This window comes from Hydractinia symbiolongicarpus, chromosome 7 (genome assembly GCF_029227915.1).
Source record: "Hydractinia symbiolongicarpus strain clone_291-10 chromosome 7, HSymV2.1, whole genome shotgun sequence".
Lineage (NCBI taxonomy): Eukaryota > Metazoa > Cnidaria > Hydrozoa > Anthoathecata > Hydractiniidae > Hydractinia > Hydractinia symbiolongicarpus.
The window spans coordinates 15,320,672-15,336,429 of record NC_079881.1 but is presented as its reverse complement, the minus strand read 5'-3'; the positions used below and the strand labels follow the sequence as shown (position 1 = coordinate 15,336,429).

The window sequence follows — 15,758 nt, the reverse complement described above, 5'->3', positions numbered from 1 at the left end:
CACAAGACTGTGCCTAGTTTAAAACTTATTTACAAAGGTCGTAATAGCAGTAAAGCGGCAAGAAAAAATAAATATTTAAGACACAATATCTGGAGTCACATGAGCTTTTAACAAAAAGTGGATATATCATTGGAAATAACTCACGATCTTTCAAGTAGGTGCAACTTGTAAAGGTACCTTGGGTTTCCTTTAACCAAACAACCTAAGATTTTTCAGTTCCCTGTAAACATGAACAAGTGAACTTGGACAAGTTCAAAAAGCATGACTCTAATATATAAACAGTCAATTGTATCACTTGTGGTGGCGTATTTAAATCTGCAATTCTTTAAATGTGATTATCTTTAAGAAAAGTCGTGCTACAGACACATAAAATAACGTGGCAAAGATGGGCGATTGCATTTATTTTTGTATTTAAACTTAAATTTTTTATCTATATAATAATAGGCTACTTCTGTCTGTAATGCACAAAGTGGACATTTTTATTTTCATTTCCTTTATATTTCCCAAATTCAATTTGCCAGAAGGAAAACCACAGGTTTACTTTGTTTACGTAAAGTCTAAAGGTTGACTTTTAAACGAGGTTACCCATGAGACAGAACAATATAACGGTCCTTTCGACTTAAAAAAGGTGCGAATATAGATATATTTCTCTGCTTTGTTAAAAGGTTTCAGCTAAGTTCTTAGTACTGTAAATTTGCTTAAAACACATTTAAAATCTCAAACAATAAAAACTAAACAAAGCAAATGGTAATCAAAGAAAACAAATCTTAAACAATAACCGTAAAATTATTTGAATCTCAAGAAATGTTTTTATAGCAAAACACACCAGTCAGCTGTTCGCAAGAATTAATTCAGACGAAAATAATTCTAAAATTGTAAGATTCAGGAAAATTTAATATTGTCCGTATCAACCGGTAAATTCCATTATTAAAAAAGAAATGGCAGACAAAACTTTTCTGAGATAAAATAATTAATGTTTGACAATGGTATGTTTTTTTCAGAGATTGATCTTGACCAGTTTAACTAAATAATTAAGAAAAATGAAGGTGATTACGTAGAATGGGTTGACAACTTTAAAGGGACGCCATTATACAGTTTTGCAAATGATTAAAATTCTGAATTTTTAAACAAAATAATAAATTTCCGCTAATTATTAAAGCCCCACTAAAGATTTGGATACACTTGATTAAAAATAAAAAAAGCATAGGTAATAAGAACAAACAAACAAAAAAATACCCATTGACACTTCTTAGGCTGACTTCCCGTTCATCTTCATCATTTTCAGGTATTGAATGCTAAAGGACAAGCATGTTAGTTAAATTCACATTGTGGAGGGGCAACTTTAATCACACAATACAACTGCAATATAATGGGCACTTTCGGATTAAAAGCAAGTTGTAGCATTTAGCTATTTTTTGCATATATTAATTCCTTATATGGTATTTTGAAGAATATTTGTACTTGTAAAAAATAGTACCAAAGGTATACAGAAATATTATTATTGGGAATACTATGCAAAATATTAAAGACGTTAATGTATATATTTTCAGAAAGCTTGTAAGATTTCCTACATAACGGTTTAAAAATTAATAAGAAAAAATAAAGTTTGACAGTTTAATAGACACGGATAAAAACAACCCTCTCCTACTCCATTTGCAAAACTACAAGGTTCTTATGTTTGCTGTTTGCTTTTTTGGGATAACAAAACATTATTAAACGATTTTTAAATTTTTTCTTAACATTCTATACTTTTGGAGATATCTAGTATTCCATTTTTTTCCACAATTTTTGACCTATGATCATCACTCATAACTCGTTTTTGGATTAAACATTCATCTCTACACTAAGCGTGCTCTTAACCGCAGAGCTTTTATAGTTTTGTAAAAGAGGTTTAAAACGTAGGAAGTACTTTCTTAAAAAATAACACTGTGAAAAAGAGCTTTAAAGTTTTTAACAGAAATCTTATACTTCTGCATAAATAATTGGTCACTATGGTAACGGGCATTAGCTAACAGGCTTTTTGAAGAATTTTTTCTGCTGCATGTGTTCAAGTTTTTTTAATTGATTTTTCGTATACTTACTTTTTTTGATACGCATTATCTGTAATTCTTAGACAGTAACGTTGAAATGCTGAAAAGCTTGGCATTCTTGAATTAATTGGTTGGGATGTTTAAATGAATGACGGCATGCAAAGAAAGTCTTATTTTACCAATAAAGTTGCAGGGCCACATTAAACATTTTTCAGATGCAAGCAACAAAATTCTGTTGCATCCATTTTTTATGTATCTTGGAGAAGAAATCCTTGCTCACAAACATTTTAACAACTAAAAGGACAATTCCGATGAAAGACAGTTGTTCTTATAAAATAGACAGTTGTTCTCATAAAAGAGACAGATGCCTGTATTTCTTTTCAATTAAAAAAAATTATATTCTAACTACAAATATTATTAGTCTCCAGCTTGTCACCAATCAACTGACGATCTCATTATTCAGTTAGTCTTTTTACCATATATTTGTAGATCACCAAAGCAAAGAAAAGTTGTTCAAGAAAACTTGTTATAGACAAGTTCTTGACAAGTTATAGACAAGAACTTAAAAACATATTATATTAAAGCATCAATCAATAAACCAATGTAATTTTAATTGTAATTTTCAAATTGTAATTTTCAATTGTAATTTTAGGGTGAAGGGTCTCCTTAAGAGACAAGAGAGGAGTTAAACGTCCTCCACCATACCTTAGTTTAAAGGGGCGATTGTGGAAGTCCCATAAAATGCGACATAGTGATGGTGTCACTTTAAAAAACACCCAGTCCGGTCTGTGAACGCTTGGTGCTAGGAAGGGCATCCAGCTGTAAAACAATGATAAAACTCTTTATTAATGGCCGTAAGAATAACTATTCAGACAAACTGGGTAAACGGGGCTGGAACTCTAAGAAGTGAAGGTGTCGCGCACGGTAGGACAGATGTCAGGTGTGAGCACCGTCAGACCGTTACCCAGCTATCACATCACAAGGTAGATAACACTAGGTTGAGGATGGCTAGTGTAAATGTTGGTACTCTGAGAGGTAAAGCAGGTGAAGTAGTTGAAATGTTAGAACATAGATCTGTTGATATGTGTTGTGTTCAGGAAGTCAGATGGAGAGGAGCTTCAGTGAGATTTGTGGAAGGTAGGAAGGCAAGGTATAAGCTTTTTTGGATTGGTAATAGTGATAGATATGGAGCAGTTGGCATAGTCGTTGCAGAGAAGTGGGTAGAAACAGTAATAGATGTTATGCGTATTAATAGTCGTATTATAGTGATAAAGTTTTTGATAGGTAATAGGATTGTCACTTTTCTGTCAGTTTATGCTCCACAGTGTGGACTCAGTGAGGAAGATAAAGATAAGTTTTATGATGAGTTAATAGCAGTCACATCAAAGTTTGGAGACATTGAACTTGTCATGGTGGGTGGCGACTTTAATGGTCATGTTGGGAAGTCATCTGAAGGTTATAGAGGTGTGCATGGAGGCTATGGATTTGGGAGCAGAAATAAGGAAGGGGAGAGATTGCTTGAGTTTGGAATGGCAACGGACATGGTGGTTTGCAACACATCATTCAGTAACAGACAGAGTAGGCTGATAACATATAAGGTGGTTGTAAGACACAGATAGATTACTTCCTGGTTAGAAAGTCAGACAAGAAAGTGGTGAAGGACGTGAAAGTTATATCGGGGGAAGAGTGTGTTTCCCAGCATAGGTTGCTGGTTTGTGATATTATCTTGAAGAGTGTTAAAGAAGCCACGGGAAAGTTCAGGCCCCGTCGAAAGTCTGGAAGCTTAAGGAAGAGATTGTAGCAAGACAATTTAGTGCAAAAGTTCAGCAGTTAGCCCACAATGGTCAATGTGATAGTGACAATGTTGAAAGTACTTGGACTACTTTAAAGAATTGTCTTCTAGAAGCTTCTGATGATACCTGTGGGTGGACGAAAGGACCAGCTAGACATAGACAGACCTGGTGGTGGAATAATGAGGTTGACCAGTGTATAAAGGAAAAGAGGAAACTTTGGAAAGAGTGGAAGTCAGGTGGTAGTAAAAATATTTACTTAGAAGCTAAGCGTCGCGCTCGTACAGCAGTGCATAAGGCAAAATCAGAAGCAGAGAGAAACAGATTTACAGATGTGTTAAGAAGGGAAGACCAGCACAATGAGGTATTCAAGATAGCAAAGCAAATGAAGAAGACTAATCAAGATGTTGTAGGTGAGAAGTGTATACGTAATGATGAAGGTGTTTTGGCTAGCACAGAGGAGGAGAAAAGAGTAGCTTGGAAGAATCATTATCAGAGGTTGCTTAACACTGAGTTTGATTGGGACGAGGATAATTTGTCTGATGATGATGTTGTAGAAGGGCCAGCTATGCAGATCAAGACAGAATGGGTAGTGGAGGCTATTAGGAAATTGAAGATTGGCAAGGCTGCAGGAGTATCAGGTATTGTTGCAGAGATGGTAAAAGCATCTGGATATATTGGAGTTGAGCTTATTACAAGTCTTGCTAACCAGATCATAAAGGATGGTGCTATTCCGAGTGATTGGCAGTGGAGTGTAATAGTGAATTGTTTCAAGGGCAAGGGTGATGCATTACAAAGGGGTAACTATAGAGGTTTGAAGTTGGTTGATCAAGTAATGAAAGTTATTGAAAGAGTGATTGATAAGTTACTTAGAGAAAGAATTGATATAGATAAGATGCAATTTGGTTTTGTTCCAGGGCGTGGCGCTACGACAGCTTCAGGAAAAGTATTTAGGAAAGAGAAAGAATCTCTATTTTGCCTTTGTAGATTTAGAGAAAGCTTTTGATAGAGTGCCAAGTAAAGTTATTTGGTGGGCTATGAGAAAATTAGTTGTGGATGAGTGGCTAGTTACGATGGTACAGTCTATGTACAGCAATGCTAGAAGTCGTGTCAGGATTAACGATTCACTTAGTGATGAATTTAGTGTAAATGTTGGTGTACATCAGGGTTCTGTACTTAGTCCTTTGTTGTTTATTCTAGTCTTAGAAGCGCTGTCGATGGAGTTCAGAACAGGTTGTCCATGGGAGTTATTGTATGCAGATGATTTGGTTCTCATAGCAGAGTCGATGGAAGAATTAGTTAAAAAGTTTGAGAAGTGGAAGAAAGGACTAGAAGAGAAAGGGCTAAAGGTAAACACAGCAAAGTCTAAAGTCATGATTAGTAGCATTGCAGCCAAGGGTGACCTTGTAGTTGAAAAGTGGCCTTGTGGAGTTTGCAGGAAAGGGGTTGGTAGTAACTCAATTTTTTGTCAGACTTGCAAGCATTGGGTACATAAGGAGTGCAGTAGTATTAGTGGAAGGTTAAGAGCTGACATACAGGCTTGTATGTAAGCGTTGCAAAGGTGAGATTATAGAGAATGAAGTATTTCCAGCTTTAATGATGTACAACAGTGGCTCGTTAGAGATAGTTGAAAACTTCTGTTACTTAGGTGATATGTTGGGCAGTGAAGGGGGTGTTGGAAGAAGTGTTACTTGCAGGATAGGTTCTGCTTGGAAAAAGTTCAGAGAGTTACTTCCTTTGTTGACTAGCAGAGTCCTGTCAATTGAGGTAAAAGGTAGGTTGTATGAGGCCTGTGTAAGAAGTGTTATGTTGTACGGTAGTGAGACATGGGCAGTGAAGCAGGAAGATCTTGACCGTTTAGAAAGGAATGATATGAGAATGGTTAGGTGGATGTGTAACGCCAGTCTGAGAGACAGAAAGAGTTCAGATGAGCTAAGAAGCAGGCTAAGTCTCCGTAGAATTAAAGATGTTATCCAGATAAGAAGATTGAACTGGCTGGGGCACTTGGAAAGAATGGAGGAGGATAATTGGGTAAGAAAGTGTAGAGACTTGATAGTTCCTGGGGCAAAGCCCAGAGGCAGACCAAGAAAGACTTGGCAGGAGGTTATAAGGACAGACTTGATACAGAGGAAGTTGAGTTTAGATCTAACACAGTCTAAATCAGATTGGAAGAGGGTCATTAATATACCCCGTCCAGCCCATGCTAGCATGGAAAACGGACGTTAAGCTGAGAATGATGATGATGTGATGATGAATTGTTGAATGTACGATGCAGAAAACAGGAGGGCATAACACAATGATTAAACCACACAAATCAGCTATATCAACAAAAAGTTTTTTCTCACGTATTGCAGATTTTTAATTGTCAAATACATGGAAAATTCGCCAATCTCCAATTTTTGTTACAGAAATACAAAGTTCGATATCATATCAGAAATATATTTTCTTTACTTTCCTTTTACTTTATTTTATATTTACGTAAAAGGTAAAGGTTTGCATCTGATGAAATAACCGTTGTATTAACATAGCTACTGCAAAAGGTGGTATTAATAATAATGTATTGGTAATTGGCATTGGTAATAATGTATCAGGAATGCAAATGGAAATGTATTGGCAATAAATAAAAAGAAAAAAGGTATCGATACTAATATAGGAAGGTTCAGGTAAATACAGTTATCAATACATTATATTGAAAATTTTATGGTTACCATAAATATTACCCATGTTATAGGTTGTTACAGTTTTCTTTCCTAAAACAGTTTTCCCATTCGTATCTTTTTTCTTGTTTTCAGTTACGTATCCCTTTAGTACGCTGCCAAAAAACCAATATATCATTGCTTTTAACAATATTTCGGAAATTTAAAAATCAAGAACAACATTGATTGGAAGAGGGTCATTAATATACCCCGTCCAGCCCATGCTAGCATGGAAAACGGACATTAAGCTGAGAATGATGATGATGTGATGATGAATTGTTGAATGTACGATGCAGAAAACAGGAGGGCATAACACAATGATTAAACCACACAAATCAGCTATATCAACAAAAAGTTTTTTCTCACGTATTGCAGATTTTTAAATTGTCAAATACATGGAAAATTCGCCAATCTCCAATTTTTGTTACAGAAATACAAAGTTCGATATCATATCAGAAATATATTTTCTTTACTTTCCTTTTACTTTATTTTATATTTACGTAAAAGGTAAAGGTTTGCATCTGATGAAATAACCGTTGTATTAACATAGCTACTGCAAAAGGTGGTATTAATAATAATGTATTGGTAATTGGCATTGGTAATAATGTATCAGGAATGCAAATGGAAATGTATTGGCAATAAATAAAAAGAAAAAAGGTATCGATACTAATATAGGAAGGTTCAGGTAAATACAGTTATCAATACATTATATTGAAAATTTTATGGTTACCATAAATATTACCCATGTTATAGGTTGTTACAGTTTTCTTTCCTAAAACAGTTTTCCCATTCGTATCTTTTTTCTTGTTTTCAGTTACGTATCCCTTTAGTACGCTGCCAAAAAACCAATATATCATTGCTTTTAACAATATTTCGGAAATTTAAAAATCAAGAACAACATTTTAGCAGTGACTTGTACCTGAACTCCACTCAAGAAAGGTCATGCCATGGAAATTGTTTATATTCCTTCAATCATAAAATATACATTGCATTATTCTTCTTCATTCACATAAAAAAAAATTTTCTCTTGCGAAAGTGTGTGAAAATATGAGAAAATTGGTTCTTACAATATTAAAAAATTAGGTAGCTTCATGTTTAAGGACCAAGCAAGCACCACCATAAACATCCACATAAATTTTTTTAAAAAGATATTACACAGCTATTTCGAAACTTAAGGCAATCAAACATTTAATTGTTATATGGCAAGGTGTTTTGCGACAAAGAACTGCGTTTTTGGTGTGAATTTAGCTAAGAGATATATCTTAAAATAACACAGCAACCAGGCCTTTTCAGGAGACGTGTGCGCTAGCACGCATCCACATCCACCCACACACACAAAAATTGGTTAAGATGTGCTATTGATAGCACATGCAAAAATCTTAAAAGAGGTTAACAAATGTGATACTCTCTAGAAAAATCGACCGCTTCCATTTTTAATTCGTATTTTAAAAACAATAGAATTCCGTATTTTGTATTTTCAAGAAATACGGAATTTGTATTTAAAAATACGCGTATTTTTAAATACGTATTTCGTATTTTAAAAAATACGTGCATTTCTAAAAATACGCTGTGGATTTAAAATACAAAGACATAAAAAAAGTAATGTTTGGTTAGGATTTGTCTGATTTTCGATACGAGTTGAAAGTTGCCGTATTCCATTTTAAAATGACGAGAAAACGTCCCTGCGAAGTCTCAAAGTTGCCTATCTCACTCTACAATAACGAAAAACGTTTCTGCAAAGCTTCAAAATTGGCGTATTTCATTTTAAAATGACGAGAAAACGTCCCTGTGAAGCTTCAAAATTTCCGTATTTCATTTTAAAAATGACGAAAAAACGCCCTTGCGAAGCTTTAAAGTTGACGTTTATCATTCTAAAATGACGAGAAAACGTCTCTGCAAAGCTTTAAAGTTGCCGTATTTCATTCTAAAATGACGAGAAAACGTCCCTGTAAAATCATTGAGGCAATTAAAAACCTATTAAAAACAAACTTGTAAAATTGAGTAAATGTTCAATTCAATTGATTCAACCCCTCACTTGATACACGTAACATTTCTAAAAATATGAAATTCTATTTTGAAAATCAGAATTTCGTATGTTTTATATTTAAAAATAGAATTTCGTATTTTTTATTTTTAAAAAATGCGATAAGGCCTAACCAATGTGATCTAACACAAGTGCTATTAATTTTTGTTAAATTTTAATATGTTGTAAACAAACACAAAACAGAACGTAAGAATAAAATCCATTATATACTTGAAAAGCTTTATTTAATTAGATGATATATTTTTGACAAACAAAGAAATAATTTTTAATCTCTAAAGTTTCAAAATGTTTCGTTAGGTAGCTAACCAGCTAGTCACACATATTTAGCTTATTTTAAATCACTTTAGGAAGTTAACTGGTGATATAGAAAGTTATGCTGAATTGGAACCATTGTTGTTGTGGGTATGTGCATTGTTTAATAAAAACAGTTGGTCAATTTTAGTTTGCAGCTATAAAATCGCATATTATCTAAAATCTGTGTTTTGACTGTGCTGGCCATTCTTTTTACAGATAGTGCTACCATTTTTAATGCAGCATGGGGAAATCAGGCTGTCTGAAATCAAAATAAATGTTGGACAAAGGTAGCTAATACTATGTACTAAATATGGGTCTGTTTTGTAATTTGTTGGCAGGATCTTTTTATGATTTACCTATGCTTTGCTACAACAAAGAAAAACTTACAAGATCATCATCATTCATCATTCTGGGGTTAACGTCCGTTTTTAATGCTAGCATGGGTTGGACGGGGTATATTAATGACCCTCTTCCAATCTGATCTAGACTGTGTTAGATATAAACTCAACTTCCTCTGTATCAAGTCTGTTCTTATAACCTCCTGGCAAGTCTTTCTCGGTCTGCCTCTGGGCTTTGTCCCAGGAACTATGAAGTCTCTACACTTTCTTACCCAATTATCCTCCTCCTTCTTTCCAAATGTCCAGCCAATTCAATGAATGTATGGTCAAAAGGAATTCAAATACCTTTGGTATAGATGAGTTGCAGATGTTTACAAAGTTTCGTATATGTACATTTTGATTGGCAAAAAGAAGGACCACATAACAAAAATTAGCAATTTACTTTACAGATTTTAAAAAATAAAAGATCCAAAAGGATGTGGAATTAGTTTTCTAAACTATCAACTTCTACTTTTAAAAGTATATTGGCATAATTTGCTTTTGTTTAACTTTATTTCTCCAATCATTGCAGTCTGTTGTTTATAATTTTGCCTGCATGTCCCTTGTTCTAAATGTAAAATCACAACATTTACATCTCACCGCAACTTATTTATTTGTGACAATATTTAAACAATTACTATTGCTTTGGCAATAATAATTCCATTTAATTCCATTTCCAGTTCCATTTAATTGTAGTGACCATAAAGCTTCTTGACATTTTATCAACAAGGGCGTTTTCTTAAGGTTACTGTAAAGGAAAAAACTCACTTGATGAGTAGTCTCAGAAAAAGCCTTACAATTTATCAATACTTTTATTTATTAGACTTTTTTGATGGTGTTACTTTCGTGAGATGTTAATTTTCCAAAAAGAGAATATAATGAAATAAACACGCACAATTTTTTTTTCACCGTACGTTTTAAAATGGCTTCTTCTTCTGAACGCGTGGTGGCAGACTTGTCGCTTTCGCACCATTATATTGAGCATAAATTAAATACAAAAAAGGTTCCCATTTTTTTTTTCTAATAACGTCGTTATGAAATTATTTGTAATTATATATAATCAATTAAAAAAAGGCATATTTTTTTCAGCTTTCCATTACCGAAAATTTCAATGACCCAACAGGAAGCTTAAAAATTTTCGTAGGTGTTATAAAAATGTGTGAACTAAATATATATATTTCTAATAACTAAACTAACTGAAATAAGTATATATATATATGTTTTTTCTGTTTTTTCTGTTTTTTTATATTAGAATAACCATTTCCAAACGAAAGTCTTGCCATTTGTACCTTCATGCAACCTGTTTTTTGAAAAAGGAAAAGAACAACAAAATGAATAGGAAAACACCTGATGACACATCAGTAGATACCAGTGCAACTGTTTCGGGCAATTATTTCTAAACAGTTTCAATTGCACTGGATGCCCAGCAGGAGTAGCTAATTCCCACTGTCATAGGTGTGTTTGTTGTTGGTATACTTAATGACAATTGTCACAAGTCAAAAGGGATTTGATGGTTTGTACCATGAGTTTCAAAGACCAGTTACGAAACGATTTGTAATATAAAATGTTCAGCATAATAGTGTTATTAGTATAAACAATAGTATAAAAGTATAAAGAATAATATAAATGAGATAGCAAGCCTGACCTGCAGCGTGAACGTCCAGCATTAAGTGCGTATTGAAATAAATAAGAAACTGTCACAGACAGCACATAAAATAAATTAATGTTGCAAATATTAATAATATAATGGAGGAAAACTGTCCAGCAGGTAAAAATGGCTTGATTTTGAAGAAACTATATGAATGAGATAGCCAGCAGCAGATGAAGAATTATGGATCCAAAGACTTTATATAGTAAAGTGATAACAATATAGACAATATAACAATATATGTTCTTCCTATTTAGTTATTAATGATTCAATTATTTCTTCACTGTTTTTGTTATATTTATTAAAAACGCTATTGTAGCAACGCGTTACTTTAATAATTTGTTTGGAGATCATGTTTTTATTTCCTCCTTGCTTGATCATTCTATTAAAACGTATGGAGGCTCAGGAAATAAAGTCTTTGACTAGTAAGCAGCATCTGCCAATTCGTAAAAATTCGGAAAAGATTGGTCCATAAAAGGTAGATGATGGGATATTGCTTTTCCGATCTGGTATGCGTACTATATGGAATAGAAATTTATCTCTTTTGTCAAATATATATATATATATATATATGAAAATGTTGCCTTTTATTTCAATATCTAAATCTAGAAATGTAGCTTTGGTTCCATGATGTTCGACTTTCAGGTGTAGTTCTGGAGGGTAAATGGTGTTGTGACATGTTAGGAAATCTTCTCCATTATTTATTGTACACAGATCATCAATAAATCGTCCTGTGTTGTTGTATTTATATGCTCTTGGAGAACCCTCAGAGATTAATTTTTGAACAAATTGTTTTTCATAGAAGTACAAGAACAGGTTGGCCCAAAAGGGGGCGGGGTCAATACCCATGGGGATGCCAATATCTTGTTTAAAGACGAGATTGCCGATGGTAAAGAAACATTTAGAGATCAAGAATGAAACATGGTCTTTTAGACCCTGTTTGGTAAAAAAATGATTGCTAACGCCTTTGTTTGTCCAATACACGGACGTATTTGAGTTTGTTTTGCTTTATACAGTCGAAAACGAAATCAATTATCTGTGATAATACATGAATTGAAAGGTTGTGAAGTATGTTGGTATATAGAGTGCTGAAATCAAATGTAGAGATGTTTTTCGCGTTACCTCGTGTATTTATTTTATCAATTTTATCAATAATGGGAAAAGAATTTTCAAATATGACAATTCGTTATAAGCTATGAATCCACCAAAACAATGTTTTTTTTCAAAGAGATCTTGTTTAAAATAGTTCTTCCAAAATCATCTGCTCGATTTCTTTTTATATATTCATATATGTAACATGTCATTATATTTTAAAGCATTTATGTTAAGACATACATTTTATTAAATTCTTAGGTTAGATAATTTTTTGATTTTGTGTCAAACTTACGATTTGGTTATTTGGTTGTTTTTATTAAAGCAAAGGCAACCTTATACATCAAAATGGAGTAGTGTCAAAACATGTTTGCATTTTGTCCTATCAACGAAGGTAACAAAATGTTGACAATTGAAGTAATTTAAACTCAAACTTGCTTATTCAAACTAAAATAGTTGAAAATTAATTTCAGTTCCTTTAAATATTCTACATATACTTTATAAAAATTATAAATCAGCCGATATAATTAGCTAGCTACCATATGTGGACCTTCTTTCCAATTACATTATCTCCCTCATTCAAATCTGTTAACTTAAACATGTGGAGCTAGCTAGCTAAGCTTGGTTGTAAAACTTTGCTGCAAGAGTTTTCATCAATTAAACAAGATTCACACAAAATTCAATACCTGTCCAGTTCTTGCCAAAGAGGGCTAAAAAGTTCCCGTGGTATCTTACTTTTATTAAATATAGCTTATCGCCAAATCAGTGTTTGTCTACACAAAAGAGCACACTGAAAGTTGTGGTGATAAAAGCGATATTATTGCTTTTAAAAAATTATATATAAAACCTACTGCATTATTAACAAGTGACTGTTCTGGCATTTGGGATTTTTGTAGCAAGATAATGGCCAATGTACCAATACCAGCACAGACAAGTAATACTGTATATAGTACCACTCTTTCATGATTACCTTAAGTAAGAATAAAACAAATTATGCAACAAATAATATAAATGTACATTATTTTTTACACCAGTGTAGATATTGTAAAAGTGTTTTTGGAAATAAGAGATTTGCAGTTGTACCATACCCTTTTGTAGGAAAGTTTCGATCATAAAACAGGCATGTGGACGATAGTAAAAGTGATTTCATTATGTAAAGTTATATTTTCTTATACAAGTATTACTACACAATTGAAAAACAACCAACAAATTCTGCATAAAAAAAATTAATTGATCTATTCTTGTTTTGATTTTGTGAAATTAAATTGAGTGGTTCACATAAAACATGTGAATTCCCAGTATTTTTTTTTTGAACTTGGAGGAAAAAAGAAGAAAAGAAGAAAAGACACACAAACACAAATCGAATATTTGGTTAAATTTTTCACAAAAGTGATTTTTCTCATTAAAAAAGCAAACAAGGCAGGAAAGTTACAAAAACATGTTTTTGGGCAAAAAGTGTAGAAGAAACATACTTACTGATGTGACTGCTATCGTTTTTGAAGTAGAAATATACAAACATGTTTCCAAATAACAAACTGGAAAAAGAATAATATGCATTTTTTAAATGACAAAGAAGATTTATGAGTGGCACATAAAAAATGAAAGGTTGTCACCTGCACTGAAGTAGTGCCCAAAAGATACCACTATTTCTTCCAATAGTATCATCGGTTGAATTTATAGTTAAAAAGTTGCCTTGGCCAGTCCATATCACTAAATAAAAGACATCATCGTCGTCATAGTCATTCTTGGATTACTGTCCATTTCCCATGCTGGGTTGGACCGGATTGGTTTGATTTGAAATCTATAGTGTTTGTTCTTATATTCCTCTGCAGCAAGTCAATCCATATTACCATCTGTGAATTTTTTGTCTACCTCTTGGTTCAGCCTGTTTCTTAAAGGGGAAGTTAACCAAAAACTATTTTTTGATATTTTGTATAACAAAAGTCAATAACTTCAAAATTTTAACTTAAGTTTTATACTTTATAAAAATTAAAAAAATTCACACTTTCTTTTAACAGTTTGGTATATTCTTGACCCCTTTAAAGTAAAACAAAGCCGAATAAAGCGCGGTTTATGACGTCAATGTATTTAAAAAGTTGAAGAAAAAGATGAAGGAAAAGTAAAGAGAAAACTGCAAGGTTTAGTTTGAATCAACATACATTTTAGAATTTCTCTCCAATATACCTTTAGTGATTTTTCTGGGTGCATATTTTAACTTCTCTGTCCTTTTATCATGTTAAAAAGATATTGGGAATTAGTTCATATTTATTTATCTGTTGTGTATATAGACCTTTTTCTCTCCTGCAATGTTTTTTTTCAAGTTTGATTGTCATTTTTAATAGGACCCAATAATCTTTCTTTCTTTTTCCCATGTACCCAGAATACTATCGAACAGCCCCTTTATAAATATTTCTTTGCTTGTACACCAGGTTTGTACTCTTAAAGTACCAATCAAACTCTACACACAAATAAATTTGTCTTGTTGTGGTAATAACACGAGCTTGTTTTAAAAAGTTATAAAAAATATTTAGCATTACAAGAAGAAAATAAATCATAGTTATTTATATGCATGCAAGAAAATACATTTTTAAAAAGATAGTATTTTTGTTTAATTGAGTTACCTTTAAAATGCTTCAGGTTCATAAGGGCCTTGTTTCATATAACATAAATCTCAAATTATGTTGTCGCTGCTGGTACACATATGAATATATATACGAGGTATAATAGCATTTATAACTGCGCATTATGCTTTGAAAAAATAATGAATATGACAGCTGATGCTTATTCCAGTCTATGCCTTTTGCCTATAAACGACCTTTAAACTTTTGTTTTTGAATGTAGTTATGTCATTAGTGTAGTTTGGACCCTGACTATTGGTCCAAAATTTGTTCCATAAGCTGGATTACAAGATAGAAAATACATTCACCAACTAATTTATATTTTTTCATGATTTTATCCACTAGTTGAGTCGAATAATAAAAAAAATATTTTGGGCAACTTCCCCTTAACTCATCTGAACTCTTTCTGTCTTCCGAACTGAATTTCACAAAGATATAAAAAATTGAACCATTATCTCACTACAAACAATGTACTCGTCATTGATGTTTAGACAAACCTAGTGAGTGTATTCAATTCATAACATACACCACAGTGTACTCAGAATTTTTTCATAACGTCATTTATAATACCATTGTACCCTACGTCAGCACAGATTCTTCTTCCGCTATCTTAATACATATAGCTAAATTTTAAACTTAAAGATCAAATGTAACACACCAATTCATTCGAAAGAAACTTTAACAATTTTTACAGTTGAATGAATAGATCAAACATATAAGTTTCAAATTCCTTTTAAGGAAACCTTTTAGCTTATAAACTCATTACCAGCAAAAAAAATGTCATGGTCTCTATTGTCAATTATTTCTTAGGAGACTTAAATGGACCTTTAAATTTCTATAATTTTTACTTTGTTTTTATGTTTGAATGATTAATTTATTGCATAATCAAGGAAACCAAACAGGGGAAAACAAATAAAAAAGAAAATAAAGAATTTCTTTTAGATAATTCTTACTTCTTCGTAATGCTATTGTTTTTTTAAGTTGTAAATTTTTTCGGCTTAAGGTAATGAGAGATGATACAACTTTAATTTAAAAAATAGTTGAGCAAAAATAAAGCAAAATTGTAGTTAAAATGTTTAACAATACTTCAAATTTTTTAAAGGTAATATATTCGGTTTCATTGCATTGATATTCAATGCCGCCAACGTCATTAGATGTGCTACAGATTA

At 32.5% G+C, this 15,758-nt stretch overlaps 2 protein-coding genes across 2 annotated transcripts in view; one reads left to right on the top strand and one right to left on the bottom strand.

Moving 5' to 3' along the window:
• LOC130648418 (UNC93-like protein MFSD11) overlaps window positions 1-15,758 on the bottom strand; it is a 66,393-nt gene that overhangs the window by 31,201 nt on the left and 19,434 nt on the right. Inside the window, exons 6-9 of the mRNA XM_057454470.1 lie at window positions 13,585-13,681; window positions 13,448-13,506; window positions 12,823-12,941; window positions 1,237-1,295 (exon numbers count right to left, since the gene is read on the bottom strand). Of these exons, the coding sequence (XP_057310453.1) occupies window positions 1,237-1,295; window positions 12,823-12,941; window positions 13,448-13,506; window positions 13,585-13,681 (334 nt within the window). The remainder of the gene's footprint in view (window positions 1-1,236; window positions 1,296-12,822; window positions 12,942-13,447; window positions 13,507-13,584; window positions 13,682-15,758) is intronic.
• LOC130648419 (uncharacterized) lies at window positions 3,077-5,211 on the top strand. Its single transcript, XM_057454471.1, has 2 exons — window positions 3,077-3,574; window positions 3,629-5,211. The coding sequence occupies exon 2, from the start codon at window positions 4,206-4,208 to the stop codon at window positions 4,824-4,826; it is 621 nt and encodes a 206-aa protein (XP_057310454.1). The 5' UTR covers window positions 3,077-3,574; window positions 3,629-4,205; the 3' UTR covers window positions 4,827-5,211.

Bases quoted from the DNA above. Each gene is read 5' to 3' on its own strand.
- LOC130648419 (XM_057454471.1), top strand. From the start codon at position 4,206: ATGAAGAAGACTAATCAAGATGTTGTAGGTGAGAAGTGTATACGTAAT.